At 36.1% G+C, this 16,053-nt stretch overlaps 2 protein-coding genes across 13 annotated transcripts in view; one reads left to right on the plus strand and one right to left on the minus strand.

Moving 5' to 3' along the window:
• WWP1 (WW domain containing E3 ubiquitin protein ligase 1) overlaps positions 1-10,901 on the plus strand; it is a 114,090-nt gene extending 103,189 nt beyond the window's left edge. For 8 of the 10 annotated variants that reach the window (XM_044382714.3, XM_044382715.3, XM_026495797.4 and 5 more), the window contains exons 21-24: positions 650-754; positions 3,788-3,884; positions 4,318-4,390; positions 9,325-10,901. In XM_044382714.3, the coding sequence (XP_044238649.1) occupies positions 650-754; positions 3,788-3,884; positions 4,318-4,390; positions 9,325-9,424 (375 nt within the window). In that variant the 3' untranslated portion in view covers positions 9,425-10,901. The remainder of the gene's footprint in view (positions 1-649; positions 755-3,787; positions 3,885-4,317; positions 4,391-9,324) is intronic. The other 2 variants (XM_057307854.1, XM_048212542.2) reach the window with 1 other exon arrangement.
• A 2,957-nt stretch (positions 10,902-13,858) lies between these two features.
• The window catches only part of RMDN1 (regulator of microtubule dynamics 1), a 48,119-nt gene continuing 45,924 nt past the window's right edge, over positions 13,859-16,053 (minus strand). For all 3 annotated transcript variants that reach the window (XM_026495801.4, XM_026495802.4, XM_026495803.4), the window contains exon 10: positions 13,859-15,789. In XM_026495801.4, coding sequence (XP_026351586.1) covers positions 15,739-15,789 — 51 coding nt within the window. In that variant the 3' untranslated portion in view covers positions 13,859-15,738. The remainder of the gene's footprint in view (positions 15,790-16,053) is intronic.

Here is a 16,053-nt window from a genome sequence, read left to right on the forward strand (position 1 = left end):
CTACATCTTACATCTTTATTGTGGTGGTGGTTACACAGGTGTATATATCTATCAAAACTCATCTAACTCTATACTTAGAGCACCTGCATGTTATTGCATATAAAGTGTAGCTCAAAATTAATTGAGAAAGGAAATAAGTATTAGACTATCTCATTATACCAAAAATAGCTTTCATCCCATATGTAATACAACTGGGCTTATTTGAAAATTTCACATAGAATATCTTATTCCCAAAGCCTGGAAAAATTAATAACAGGAATTAGTATATTTTTGACTTTAAATAGAGAAGATAGTGTAGATTAAAAAGAACCAGAAATTTTGTTTGAAACTAATAATTTGGACACCTAATTTGGGATATATTTTTAGAAGAGATTTTTTTTAGCATAGCTGATGTTTTTCTTGAAGAATGGTAACTCTAAAAGCTTTCAGTTTAAGTTCAGTAAACATGGAAAAGATAAAGTACCAAAGAATCCTTATTCTAAATTGCTACAAATTTTGTTGGATCTGCTTACTGTGATCATTAGTTGTCATGCACCTAGCTGTGCACATAATTGGGCATGTGCATAGGTATTCATTAGCAAATTTGAGTCATGTAGTTATTCTCCTCACTAAGTCTGTACCGTGACCTGCTACTGTGCTCATTTCCCAGGTTATGTTGTGTGGCATGCAGGAGGTTGACTTGGCAGACTGGCAGAGAAATACTGTGTATCGACATTATACAAGAAACAGCAAGCAAATCATTTGGTTTTGGCAGGTAGTTGCTTTTATCTTCTTGAAACAAAGGGTTCAAAGAAAATGTTTTCTCATGAGACAGTGGTTTAAAAAACAGTTCATTTTTAAAATTCAAACTGCCTTTGGACATGGTTTTTAGTCTCTGAATTATAAATCAGAAGTTGAATATGCGAACATTTGTTAAAGGAGTTTCCATTGCTTATTAGATTGTTTTCCTAAATGGGAGAATGAATGACAGAATCTTCTTTAAGTAGTAGTTTAATTGTAATACCTGTAGGTTTAACATGTTTTTTCTAGTAGTATCAAAGTATTCTATAAATTCTACTTAATTCTAGAAGTAAATGAAGAAGTATGTTTTCTTTGTTTTTTGTTTAAGTAGCCTCCACGCCCGGCGTGGAGCCCACTGTGGGGCTTAAACTCACGACCCTGAGATCGGGACCTGAGCTGAGATCAAGAGTTGGACTCTTAACCTTCTGAGCCACCCACGCATCCCAGTAGTATGTTTTTTTAATGTGAAAGTCAGTGCAGATACTTAATTCCTCTGAAGACAATAATATGCTAGGGAATTAGAATAATCTAGAGGATAATGCCCAAGAATGAATTCCTTTTCTTTTTTCTTTTTCTCCCTTACTCCCTTTCTTTCTTTTGTTGGTGTTTTAGCTTAAACTATAATAGGGTGGTCTCATCCAAGTCCTGCATGCTCATCTTGAAGCTTGAAGCACAATTTATTAGATTTTGCATTTTGTGTGTTTGAGAATTTAAAATCTCTAGGCCAGGGGGATTTTCTTCACAAAAATCCACTAACTGAGACTTATTTGAGCAATTCAGTGACGGACTACTGGTTTACGTATGCTGAACTTTCATTTTCAAGTGAAAACTAAGCCTGGGATTTTGTTTATTACTAGAGAAAGACTTTCTAGAAGTAGAATCTTTTCATAAGGATATGTGTCATTTATTTATTAATACTTTAAAGAAATGTAGACACTAAGGCAAGTTTATCTTCTAGATATACTTCAACATATGCAAAATGGCATCTACTAGCTAGAATATTTATTGCACCATTATTGTTACACTGATAGAGACTTGAAATACCTAAATGTCTATTTTGGGAGGGAACTGAGTAAATAAATTATAATATACCTGTTTTGTAATTCTGTACCTTGTAATCATTCTTTTACTTTTTTTAATGCAAATTAACAAAAATACTGGAGAATGAGATGTTTTAATACAATTTTAAAGGGGAAAAAGGTGTGTATAATATGCTTTTGGTTAAAAGGACAATTTATATTCTATATATTCAAAGTGTATACTGATACAGCTGGCCCTTGAACAAGGGTTTGAACTGTGCCAGTCTACTTACGTTGATTTTTTTGCAGCACTGTATTGTAAATGTATTTTCCTTATGATTTTCCTAGTAACTTTTTCTCTAGCTTTTCTTAGTAAGAATATAGTATATACTATGTATACAAAATATATGTTGTTTATGTTATCAGTAAACAGTAGGCCATTAGTTAAATTTTGGGGAGCCAAAAGTTGTATGTGGATTTTCCTGAGATTCCAGCCGCACACGGGGTCAGCTCCTCTAACCCGTGTTGTTCAAGGGTCAACTGTATATGAATATACCATCTCTGAAAAGGTAGAGGAAAAAATTGGCCATGAGGTGTGAAAGCTGCTCTTGATGTGGTACCTTTTACTACCTTTGAATTCTATACTGTGTGCTGGGTGTATCTATTACCTGTTACAAAAAATGAACAAGGAATGACTGGCTGGCTCAGTCGGTAGAGCATGTGACTCTTCATCTCAGGGTCATGAGTTCAAGCCCGATGTTAGGCATAGAGCTTACAAAAAATAATAAAAAATTAAAAAGTAAGAATAAATCCATTTTCAGGCCTAAAATAACTGAATTGCATCACATACAGAATGTATGCAGGTGTCTGCAATCTTCCTTTCTCGAATCTTTACTAGCTTCTTCATTCCTTCATGTTCCCTGACTTTCCCTTTGGACATCTGTATCTGTGCACCTGAGGAGCTTGAGCTTAGAGTCACGTAAACCCAAGTGAATAGTTGTGTTTTCCAGATTGGGTCTCTTTTAGGAAAAGGGTTGGTTATGCCAGACGTAATAAGCTGTTTCTTGTGTCTTGATGAAACGTGTACCTCAGCACAGTTCTATACAGAAATGTTTTTGAGCATGATTAGCACTTTTTGTCTCATGCTTAAAAGTATATTTTTGTTTACTTTTTATAAATTTTATTCTTAAGATATACTTCTACTCTCAGACCGCTCCGTAAGTTCACTTGCCTTCTATTACAAGATACCCAGACCAATTCAAATCTTTATTCTACCACATTACACATATTACACATTGATGTCCCTCTTTGAAAAGATAGTAAATGTACCAGGTATTTTAACAAAATGCATAGTTTAAGTTTTCAAGTACAAATAATCCAAAGAGTTGAGAAAACAGTATTTAGTGGGAGAAAATGCCGCAGGATATTGGGAATGGTGATTGGAAAGTGTTCATTTGTTTTTGGAAGCTTATAGGAGAGAAGGGTAGTTGACTCAAGTCAGGACAACTGTGTTAGAACTCAACAAAACCTGAGTTCAAATGTTCTGCCACTTATTAGCAGTTTGAGAAAGACAAAGTTTTATCTCTGTAGGCCTGTTTGCTTATATATACAGTAGGGATGCTCATGATAGTATCGTATCTCCAAGTATTGTACATGCTAAACACACAAAAGGCATATGGCACAGAGCTTGGCAGGAGCCCTATATAGGTGATAGCTATAATATTGTAGCTGATCAACATCTGTTACCTTTTAGTGGTATGACCTTTTGAAGCCTCCAATTTTCCTCTCCATCATGATGGATGTAATAGTAGTAGTGGCCAACCAGTGGTACACTTGTGAGGATTAACTGAAGATTCATAGTGTAATTAATATATGCCTAACCTTAATAAATTCTTGAAGAAATTTAAGAATAATTTAAGTGTCTACTATTTTAAGTACTAGAGATAATTTAGTATTTATATTAAAGTAAATTTGATTTTGTCACACAGTTTGTGAAGGAGACAGACAATGAAGTAAGGATGCGACTATTACAGTTTGTCACTGGAACCTGCCGTTTACCTCTAGGAGGATTTGCTGAGCTCATGGGTAAATGCAGTTTTACTGCAGTTTCTCTGTAGATAAGTTTGTGATAATAATGGCCTTTAGACACAAAATAGACTTTAATCTAGGGATTATTCTTCTGTGCTCTCTATAGGGTATCTACCAGAAGACTAATTAATGGTTAATATCAAGTACATTTGTAAGACAAAAATGGAAGCTGCTTACATAGTCTGGCCATTGCTTTGCTCCTTAGGGTGATTGTGAAGGGAGCAAAATTCTTTAGAGCTACTTCTGTTTCCACTGATTTAATTCTATTGCTGGATTTCTGCAGCAGTAAGAAGCTTCTCTAGGGAGAAGCGGTTTACACTGTATTCTGTATTAGTCATACGACTACGTGACATGTTCTGTTATATAACTCGTTGTCAAAACCAAAATGTTTAAAGAACCAGATAAATTTTGTCTTTTTTTCCTGGTTTAGGAAGTAATGGGCCTCAAAAATTTTGCATTGAAAAAGTTGGCAAAGACACCTGGTTACCAAGAAGCCACACGTGGTAAGTGTAAGTGGTAAGGATTCCTAAATAGGAAGGTGAAGGCCAGAGATTTTTTTTTTTTTTTTAATATGTAAGACCCAGTATAAGTTCTATCCATTAAAGTAGCTAGAATTTCAGTTTTTAGAACAGACTAGTATAGCACTCTGTAACTTTGGAATGATTTCTACTTGGTTACTATACTAAGAAATGTATCCATTGATTAAACAATTATTTAGAATAACCACTATGTATAAAATAGAATTGAAGTGCTCCCTGCCTTTTATGAAGTTTGCACTCCATTGGGGGAAGGGAACACAAATGACAAACAAGTCAACTATTTGAATACTAAGAAGGTCCTTCAAAGGAAATAGGGTGCTGTAAAAAAGAACTAGAGGGATCCTCCTAGATCGTGTGGTCAGGGAGATTTCTCAGAAAGGATAATGTTTGAGTTTGATAAATAGCATGCTGCAGGAAGGAACAGGAAAGGTGCATTCCAAAGACCTAGAAGTAAGAAATTGTTTTTCGAGGAAATGAAAGATGACTGGTGTGACTGGTACTTAGTCAATGAGGGGAGACAGGGATAAAAAGAATTTGGAAGAGTAGGCAGGGGTTAAATTATGTAGAGCCTTGTAGGCTATTGTGAGGAACTTAAATTTCACTCTAAGGGCAATTAGAAGCCTTTGAGGAGTCTTAAATAGCAACTAATGAGATTCAGGAAAATTCACTGTGGCAACAGAGGAAGGAGGAATTCAATTCAAGACTGAAGGCAGGGAGATTAGTTAACAGAACTGTTAGAGTCATCCAGGCAAAAGATGGTGATAGCTTGGGAGGTACATGGTTCTTTCAGGAAGTCATAACTATTTTCATACTAAGCAGTTATTTGCCTTTTTTTTTTTTGTTTTGACACTTGCACTTATGGTGCAAAAGCAACGGTGGGTAAAAATGCTGGTGCCTCAGCAAAAATCAAGGCAGTGGCACCAGAATGCCGTCTCCATTCTTCAGCATCACACACCTGCAGTTTAAAGCAAAAAAGGGGGGGGGCAAGCCATTTTCTTTCAAGATTGTTCTTTATGAAGCAGTAAAAAAAAATACTAAATCTTGGTGCTTGAGTATGTATCTTTTCAGTACCCTGTAAGACAAAATGGGAAGCCTGCATAAAGCACTTCTATACACCAGAGAATTGTGGTTGTCTGGAGGGGAAAGCTCTTTGGCAGTTGAGTTAAAAGCTGAAGCAGCTTGCTTTTTTAATGGAACGCTTTTTTTACTTGAAAGCATGACTGAGACAAACTGTTTACTTGGCAGACATTTTCTTGAAAAGTAATGAAGTAAGTTTATCACTTCAGGGGAAACAACTGACAGCATTTGTTAGCAATGATGAAAGATGAGGTTCCGGGTAAAAATTAAAATTTGGGAAAATGTATATACCAACCACCATGAGCTTGAAAGCTTCCCAAAACTTTTCTGATGAGATTGGTGGTATTTAACCAATGTGATTTTTTTTCTATTACATAATTGTGTCAGCATTTGGAAATACTTTATAACTCGGTGAACCATTATTTCCAAATGACCAATGTATGATGTTACAAAATCATGCATGGGTAAAAAATCCATTCAGAGTACAAGATAAACCATTGGGTTTTATGTAAGAAGGTAGAAAAAGTTCTTTGATATGATTTCAGAACTCGTATTATGTGTTACCTTGTTAAGCTTAATACAATATCTAAGAATAATAGCCACAGTTACCTGAAAAAAATGACTAGAGTACATCTGTTTTCTAACTACATATCTATGTGGGGACAAATTTTCATACACTTCATATAGTGCAACAAAATAAATGCACACATAAAGTGTGAAAAGGGATCATTACCAAAAAAAAATTGAGAACACCAGTCTAGAATAAATTGGTAAATCCAACAAGAGAGACTGTTGAGGCAGGGGAGAGGTTCATAACCAAAGCAGACAGTTCTTTGAGAAAGATGGAAAGAATTGGGATGCTGAGTACAAGCTAAGGAATTGGCCTTTGATAAAAACAGGAACACTTCCTTTGTTGTAAAAGCAGAGGAAGAAGAGTTGGATTTAAACTATAGAGTTACCAGTTGGTTTCTGTTTTCTCAAAGTATAAGGTGAGGGAGGTCACTTGGCTAAGAATGAAGAAAGTAAAAACTTTTGAGAAGAAAGAGCTGTCAGAGTAGACAAGTATTTACTAGCAAACTATGGCTAAGAATGCTGCACAAAATTGGATTGCCTACTTGGATCTTTATAAAGTGACACCAGTCTGTCTAGTTGTTTATAAAGTGACACCAGTCTGTCTAGTTGTAGGATTCTCTCCTCCAGTAATTTTCAGCTATTAAGGTCCGAGGAATGAAAAACGAAAAGGCTGAATTCATCCGGTGTTTGAATTTTGACTAGTAAATTCAAAAGAGGGAGAGACAGGGATTTAAAAGATTTGCAAGGTAGTGGTTGTAAGGGTGGCTGTGGATTAAGTACAAAGTAAGGATAGGAAAAGTCTGAGGACAGGCTAGGATGGCAAGAAAGTAATGGGCTAATAGGTTGCCATTTTAATGGAAGGAAGCTGGAAAGCAGAATAGTTTTTTAATTAGAAATTTCCTTTATTGGTAATGACAAGGTTCAAGGTGTTATCTTGAAGTCAGTAACTGGGGTAAAGGAACAGGTCACTGGAGATGAGAATGTGTGGCTGTTGCATGTCATCCAAGTGAATGAGACGAGGACAGGAAGCAGGTGCCAAAGCTCTCAGTGAATGAAAGGAGTGTGACCAAGAAGTCAATAGAGGATAGCAAAATGTTCAGAAAGAAGGTTGCATAGCTAGATTGCGTGTGCCTCAGAGAAGTTTTGTTGATTGGCCGCAGGGGAAATGGTATGTTTCAGACTAGCTGGATTTTTAGTTAAGGCAAGAGAGGAATTATTCAGACTGTAGAAAACTGCGAATCATAAAATAGAAATTTGGAAGAATGGACTATCTGAGGTGGAGGACAGGGAAGAGGTGGGGATTTACTTCGATCAGTGGAATACAGTTGATGACCCAGAGACGCTCGAGTTTTTAGTGACTAAGGTAAGCAGTGCTACAGTCTATGGTGAAAGTAGTCTTGATAATTCTCAGATGGAGTTCTGTCATCTCCAAAGCTTTGCTCAATGAGGTGGCGACTTTGAGAGCAGGGGTTCCTTAGACTATATACAGTGGTATAGCAAGCCAATGGGGTACTATTCCCTTAGTCCGTTGGAAAGGTATTAGTGTCTTCCCTTTTTATAGACAGAAAGAAGTAGCAAATTTGACTCAAAGCTGGAACGAAAACAAAAGGTAAACCAAAACTTAAAAACAGTATTCTGATATCCACATAGTAAGTACTCAATAAAAGATGAATAGATTTTAGTATGTCTCCATCCTTTGGCCTGATGTCTTAAAACAGAACCCTGTTTTGGATGTTTTCAAGTAATCTACTTTCTTACGTAGTTCAACTCAACATTTACTAAATGGATCAATGTTAGGAGAGTAGGGAAGACTGCCCCTCGTGGGTTTTAAAACCTAATGGGAGAAACCAGTCAGTCGTAATACAGAGTAAAGTAAATGCCAAAATAGAAATAAAAAGAACTTAGGAGAATTATTAAGTCTATATAAGATGTTCAAGGAGAATTCTTGGAAGGAAGTTGTAGCATTTGGACGGATTCTTAGTGAGAAAAGGTATCCCACATTATGAGAGCTGTAGAACATGTCGTAAGACAGCAAAGTGTATGGAATGCTTGGAGAACGTTAAACTAGTTGATAGGGAGTATACTGTACCGCATGGGAGGCTTCCTTCCCCCACACCTTCGGTCCATAGGAATTAGAAGCAGCAAAGCTTTTTTTTTTTTTTTTTTTGGAATGCTTCACAGATTTGCGTGTCATCGTGGGGCCATGCTAACCTCTATTTTCCAATTTTAGTATATGTGCTGCCAGAGTGAGCACAGCACAGGTTTTTTAAAACTGGCATGTCTTTTGAGGAAGTATCTCTGGCAGTGATAGAAGGCTAGAGATTCAGTAGAAAGAATGACAGAATTTGACAAGGCTTTATGTGAAAGATGTAAGAATTAGAAAGTGACAGATCTTAGTCTAGGACTCTACTGAAAGATACTTTCTTGACCTTTCTGCTGTCAGTGTACCTTGAAGCATGAAGTGGGGGGGAAGGGAGAAGTTACACAGTCTGCTTAATTGCTACCATTTAATATATTTAACTTTTCATACAAAGGGAATAAAATGGTCTGAGAAGAACACCATTGTAATTGGCTGCCTTAAAAGGCTCTTATCAGGTTTCCTGACTCTTACACAGGAGTTGGGGCAAAGGCAGATGGGGTAGTAGAAGGTAACCTCGATAATGAACTTTCCTTATGAGAAAATACAGAATGGTTTTAACTACAGTAGAGCTATTTCACTGACAGAGTGGGGACTGGACCTCCCCACCCCACCAACTCCAATCCAGTTGAACTCAGCACAGGGAATTCTTTGAGTCTGGCAGGAATGAAAAGACAAAAAAACAATGTATTTATTGGCACTCTCCATCCCAGAATGTAAGTTCCATGAGGATAGGGACTGTAGTTTTTCATCACTCTATCACTAGCTCCCAGAAAAATATCTAATAGATTCTTAATGACTGGTAAGTGAATGAAAGAAATGGACTCTTTTAAAAACCCAAGAGAAGTTAGGGGGACTTGTAACAACTTGTAATTCCAGTTTTCTCTGGGAAATGTTAAAATATTTTTATGAGTAAGTCTTCATTTCAGTAGCTTGCCTTGCCATAAGAAATCTGTATATGTTAATATAGTGAATTGTTAGAATACTTCTGGCAAAATTTTTATATCTTCCTCTCCATTTAGTTTTTCAAATGTGCTTTAAGAAATACTGTATTAGAAATCTTTTTAGAGTTTGTTTTATTGAAAACACATGTGTTTTTGTTTTTGTTCAGTTTTAATCGCTTGGATCTACCACCATATAAGAGTTATGAACAACTAAAGGAAAAACTTCTTTTTGCAATAGAAGAGACAGAGGGATTTGGACAAGAATGAATGTGGCTTCTTGTCTTGGAGGAGCTCTTGCATTTAAATACCCCAGCCAAGAAAAATTGCACAGATAGTGTATATAAGCTGTTCATTCTGTACAGTGAATTTTCTGAACCTCTCAAAAGTATAAATGTTTTCCGTTCTTCCACAGAAATATGCAAAACAGTTCATCCTTTTCTACTTTATTTATTGTTCCCTTGAAGTGACTGACCAGGAAAAAGATCATCCTTAAATTTGAAGCAAGCAAGAGACTTTATTAAAAATAAGTATATATCTATATAAGCATATATGATAGTGGCTCTAGTTTTATAGAGCTCCGAGTATATTAAACATGACAGCCGTTCATTCAAAAAATAATCTGGATTTGCTTTACCTTGTTTCTAGTATCCAGAAGAGAAAGTACAAATTGCTTCATGATCTTCTCCCTTATGTAACACCTCTTGAGGGTGTTTATTGCATGGCTGTTCAGGAAGGTATTAAGGGCTTAGGCCAAATCTTTGAGTATGAAAAATGCTGCTGGCTTTTCTGAAGACAGGCACTTGAACCTGTCAATTCGTTTTAAATAAATACAGTAGTTGAAAAATTTCCCTCTTTGCTACATCCCTAATACAGTCAAAGTAATGAATGAAACAATAATGTACATGTAAGTCATACACTATATCCGATGCCATTTAGTTTATTCTAGAGGTTGGAAAGAATTCAGTAAGCAGCAAAGAGGTTTGTTTACATGTTACTTTGGGATGCTAGGTATTTGTGGAGTTAAAAAGAATCAGGTACTTATGTGCTTTTGTTTTTAAATCTGTGATGTTCTTTAAATTTAATTCATAATAAATTGATGCAGTTTGATACTTAGGAACATATAAGGTAATGTGAACATTTTTGCTCTTGTGTTCAGAGTTTTGGTTTTATAAAACCAGATGGACTGAAGAGTTGTATAAGCATTTGAACACTCAAATGAAAACTATTTTCTATTAGTGTTCATATATCTTCATTCCTCTTAAATTCATGAAAATTTTATGATCTGAGTTATATAAGCATATTAAAGAATCTTTTGGTCCCCACCCCCCTTTTTACATAGAACATTATTTTTGTCCTAGTAACTTTTTAATTTTCCATCATCAAGGGCATTTGCTGAACTACCAAGATGTATAAAAAATTAAAATCTGATGTGAATGATATTATTGCTATTTTAGCAAACTGGGCTTCCTTATTAATAAAAAATTCAATTTCCATTTGTATCACTTCAATATGCAGTGTAAATTTCAGGAAGTTAAAAAGTTTTTTATAACCATGAACTGACATCTTACAATGTTATCTGTAACATATTTAACTGCTAAGTACATATGGAAAATACTAGTATACAATTTAATTTCCCTAAACAGTTTTTGTTTTGCCAAAATTTTATTTTTCTACATATTAGATTGTGTTCTGCACTTCTATTCAAAGTTCATAGTAAAGATGAAATAAAGGCAGTGATCCACTATGTTGAATAGACTCCTTTCCCAAATCCTAATCTGATCCTGGGCTATCTTGAAGCATAAAGAATTAAAAACAAATACTAATGTATATGACATTATGTGATTGATAGAGGGTGACCAGTCTTCAAAAGGGCTACTTAAATTATACCATAGAAAGCATCACTGCTCAATGAATTCTGCCATGACATGACATAAGTTACTGACGGACATCATTCATTCAGTGGAGGTGAGAATGAGAATACCATTTAGCACATTTGACCGAAAACAAACAGGAGGCTTTCAGGGGGCTGGGGCCCTCTCCTCACTTCAGGTAAGAAATTACTGTGTACCAGTTGAGGCTACATGGAACCCACAGAAACCAAACAGCTTTCTGAAGAAGGCTATTTTGGAGGACTCGGGGCCTTCCACCTTTCAAACCCAATTATAGAAAACCAGGCCTATAGGCAGGATTTATTAGGTCTTAATTCATATACTCAGGTGGCAATGAGAGAAACCAAGGATGTGGGCTACCTCTCACCTTCTCTCCTCTTTTCCCATCCTTGTCCTGTGCTGGGCTAGACAGGCTCACTATGCCTGAAATGAAGAAACAGGCAAAGAATGAGGCTTAGAGACAGATTCATATTATTTCATTTCAGTGACACTCACTCACCACCACCAAACAGAGCCCAGTGAATGGATAACAGGCACAACATAATTTCTATTTCATCAATCAGATATGTTGTCTGTCTTCCCAGGAAAGCAGCTACAAGTGGCAGTTAAAGCTCAAAGAGTTAATAAAACCTTTTAACCTCACAGCCTTCAGTTAATCACCTGCCTCCTATCTTTACAACTAGATAGGGTGGTAATGTATCAACATACCGTTAGGCAGTACTGCTTCTGTTAAAAATGACACGTGACTGATTAAGTTCATCTGGACTGGGAAATCTCCAGATACTTAATAAGCCATACCTTTGGATTTCCCAGAGGAAACCCATAACTACATGTCCCTTCTGAGGTCCCTGAGCTGTGACCCGGGGAGATGATAGTTCTTGTCGCTGTGTGAATGCTCTGCTACACAGACTGCTGCTGTAAGGTCATCTTCTGAAATGTAAGAAGTCCTGACTGACTTGCTGGTCAGCTGTGGTTCCTATCTTATTAAGCCTTCTCAGTAAGCCTGTTGCAGACTTTTTGAGTCTGTTTGTTGGACTCTGGTGGATATTGCAGAAGTCAAAAATCTTCTCGTTTAAATATGTAGATGAGAGAACAAAGGTTGTCTTATAAACACTCCCCAGTTTTCTTAATCTGTTGATCTTAAAAGCCAAACTTAAGGTAAACTGTTTTGAGGAAAAACCCCAGACCGTATCAGAGAAGCCGTCTATGTTTATGAGGCTCCTTTTTACCAACTGTATGCTCTTCAGTCGTAGGACAAAACAGTTCACTATTCTCAGAGGACAGTGCAGTGGGTTAGAACAGGGCATTCATTAAAATAATTTCATGGCCCTTGCCAAAATAATCCACCCCTCCTTCTATTTTTTCTTCCCAATAAATTTAGGGTACAATAATGCCCAGGCACACACAGTCCAAAATAGGTTGTATGGTGAACACATGAAATCAAAAAATACCCCTCAAATAATTTAGAAGCAAAAATGTACAACTCAAAAAGTGGCATTTCCTAAATTCCAAATTTTCTCTCCCACATCTCAACCAAGGAGAATACTGATAATCGCATTTAAAAATACTGATACGGTATATCCTTTATATTCTCTTTCATCCTCATAACTCCTCTAAGGTTGTTGTGTTTTGCTTTTTCTTTGTTGTAATGATGCTTATTTTACAGATTAGTGAGTCATTTTTACAAAGTCCATAGCTAGGTCACAGTCTATGATTAAATGCTCCGTTGGGAAGATTTTGCTAATAAGTTAACTGAGAGCTTTCAGATTTTTTATAAAGCAGCCACTTTCCAAATCCAGATTTATTCTCAATCCTCAAAGGAAGTAAACCTATCCACAAGGCAAGGTAATTATAATCGCCCATAGCCCATGTCTGTAATATAAAGACAGACTACTACAAACTTCTGTTCACATGCATGTGGGGAAATAAGCATCTCAAACTAGCGGTCACATTTGGAACACAGACAATTAAATAGGGACTGCACAAGAAGGAGAATAATGGGGTCCTAGGGTTTGTTCCCAGAATAGGTCTAACTGTGAGGAAATGCCAAGAACCAGTGTAAGACCTGGTGAATCAGACTCCTGGGTTGTCAAAATGAAGAGAGTACACACAATCAGAATCTTGGAGAAGGGAGCTAGCTATCCCTTAGTTTAAAAGGGGAAAAAAGGGAAGATAACAGCTCTATAAATTAAGACCCAGCAACTGCACTCCTGAGTGTTGATATAACCTGTACCCAATGTTCATAGGAGTCAACGACTGGAAACCGCCTAAATGACCTTCAGTGAATGGTTAAACGGGTACACTACTACAGTGAAATATAATCAACGGTACAAAGGAATCAACTACTGACTATATTGAGATGGATCTGAAAGGAATTATGTTAAATGAAAAAGGCCAATTTTCAAAAGGTCACACAATCTGATTCCATTTATATAACATTCTTGAAATTCGTGGTTGCCAGGATTAGGGACGGTGGCAGGGAGGGAAAGTGGACAGGTGTGACCATAAAAGGACAGCACTAGGAATTTATATGATTTGGTGGAACAGTTCTGTATCTTGATTATAGTGGCAGTTTAAAAAAAAAAACTACATGTAACAAAATACGTAGAACACACATGAGCGAGAGCATTTAGAAGTAAAATCTGAGTAAGATCTATGGGCTATACCAATTATGTGGTTTTGATACTGTACTGTAGTTATAGGTTTACCTCTGGGACCTCTCTACTTTTTTTCCACCAACTTCCTATGAATCTATGATTTCAAAGCAAAAAAAATTTTTTAAAGCACTATAAAATACCAGAAGACAGACCCCTCCCATAAAAGGTTTTATTACTGAAAGATACCTCATTCCACAAAAACCACTTCACAGAGATTACTCTTGAACAAATCCAAAAAACAAATCCTTCACTTCACTACCCATTTGATTACCTGGTACTGCTGGTAACTCAAAACACACACACATCACCAGAAAATACTGAAAGTCACTCTATAGAGAAAATTGAAAAGGAGAAAATTTCAGAGGATGCTCAAACCAGAAAAAAACATTCTTTAACATAATATACTAACAAGAATTAAATGTAAATAAATAACTACAGATACCAAAAAAAATCAAAATAGAAATTCAGAAACTCAGAACTGGACAAACTACATGAAAATGTGAAATGCCTGCTGACTGGAATCCGGAAAAAAAGAAGAAAAGACATCTCGAAAGTGAAGATAAAATGTATCTGAGGAAGAAAACAAAAAATAAGGGACATGGAAGACAAATTCAAAGAGCCAAGAAAATGAAACTGAAAGAGGTAAAGAGAAAAATCAGAGACGTGATAAAAAAAAATTAGGCAAAGAAGATCTAATACACATAGAATTAAACAGTCGCTGAAAATAAGATGGAACAGTGGTTCTCGAAGTGTGGGGTAAGCAAATCTGGTATGAGGGATGATCTAAGATAACTGGACTGGCCTCTTCAGTCAATGACTTGGTGGGATTAAAAAAAAAGGTGGGAGAACTCTTCTAGATTTTTAAAAAGTAAGGCAGAAAATCATATACAGTGTATGACTGATTGGATCCTGGTTTTTTAAAGTGTAAGACATTCCTGGGACACATGAGAAAATATGAATATGGCTGGTAATAGATGATTTTAAAGACTACTGTTAACTTTTTGTTGTGCTAAAAGGATGTCCTTATTCTGATACAACGCATGCTGAAATATTTAGGGATGAAGTATGTTGTCTACAATTTCAACAGTTTAGAAACATACACACACACACACGTATATATATAAAAATATACACACATAAAGTAAAATATAGCAGAAGATTAGCAATTGGGATGGGTATATAGAGTCCAGGACTTTTTCCTTCTTGTTCAAAAATATACATGATAACACAGACCACATCTGCACAGTTCACTGTTAACATTACAATTCCCAAATCCTCTGGGGAAAACCCACTATGCATGCACTGTTGATTTATCTGACATTCAAGATAATCCTTTTTATAAAACAGTTTTGCAGTGGTGGCATCCCAGCCTCAAGTAATACCGTCTTGCCTATTTAAAACATCTTCATTTCTGTTTCACCCTTGAGTTCTGTGTTCTTTTCACATTAGGGAAGAGAATCTGGGCTTTGTGTAGTGACAAAATCAATCCTCCACTTGTGAGACTATGTCACATTGAGAAAAAAAAAACAACCACTCCATTTTCCGTCCTCTCCTGACTTAAGTTTTTTCCTTATGTAGGTTGGTTCCAAGATCCATCCAAGAACCCTCAACATCCTAACCTCCTAATTTTCACTGCACCTTCTCTGCAAGATCTAAACTTTGCATCAGTCCAATTTGACAAATGCACATCCCCAATGAAACCTCTTCCACAAAGCTTTTTTTATTTTCTTGATCTCCCATTCTAATGCAAACCATCCTCCTTAGAAATCTTACACCACTTTGTATTGCTGGTGTCCTAAATGTGCAATATCTCTGCCTCTGAGCCAGGGAGAAGTCTCTACCAATCTTTTGTAATTATTTCTTTTGTTATCTGTGAAGAAACTTAGAAATTTTGTATACTTAATTTGTTAAATGGTCATATTAAAGAACCGAGAAAACAGCCATAGAACAGTTACAGTTTATGTATTATCTTTGTAATTTGATGAAAAGGCAATGTTTCTTAGATATTTCATGTGCTTGCTTCTCTGAAAAATTCTCAATTCTTGTCAGTGAAACCTGTAAGCAACTGAGCAGCTTCTGTCTGTATCTAAAATAGAAAAATACATGTTATAAATAAACAGTACAGCATACATAACAACCTGCAAAATCTAGTAAGTTCATAAAGTGGGCTGTGGTCTCTAAGCATTCCCAAAAACCAGGACAGCACATTGTCAGAATAAAACTGAACAGGGACTGGGTAAGACTCTTAGAGAATTCTTTCACATTAGTACACATGGCTTGCCTTTTATTTTAGAAATCTTATTTGATCCATCATGTATGTCAAACAGGAATAAGGCAGCAAATAATTCAT

The sequence above is a fragment of the Ursus arctos genome, unplaced genomic scaffold (genome assembly GCF_023065955.2).
Source record: "Ursus arctos isolate Adak ecotype North America unplaced genomic scaffold, UrsArc2.0 scaffold_6, whole genome shotgun sequence".
NCBI classification, from domain to species: Eukaryota; Metazoa; Chordata; class Mammalia; order Carnivora; family Ursidae; genus Ursus; species Ursus arctos.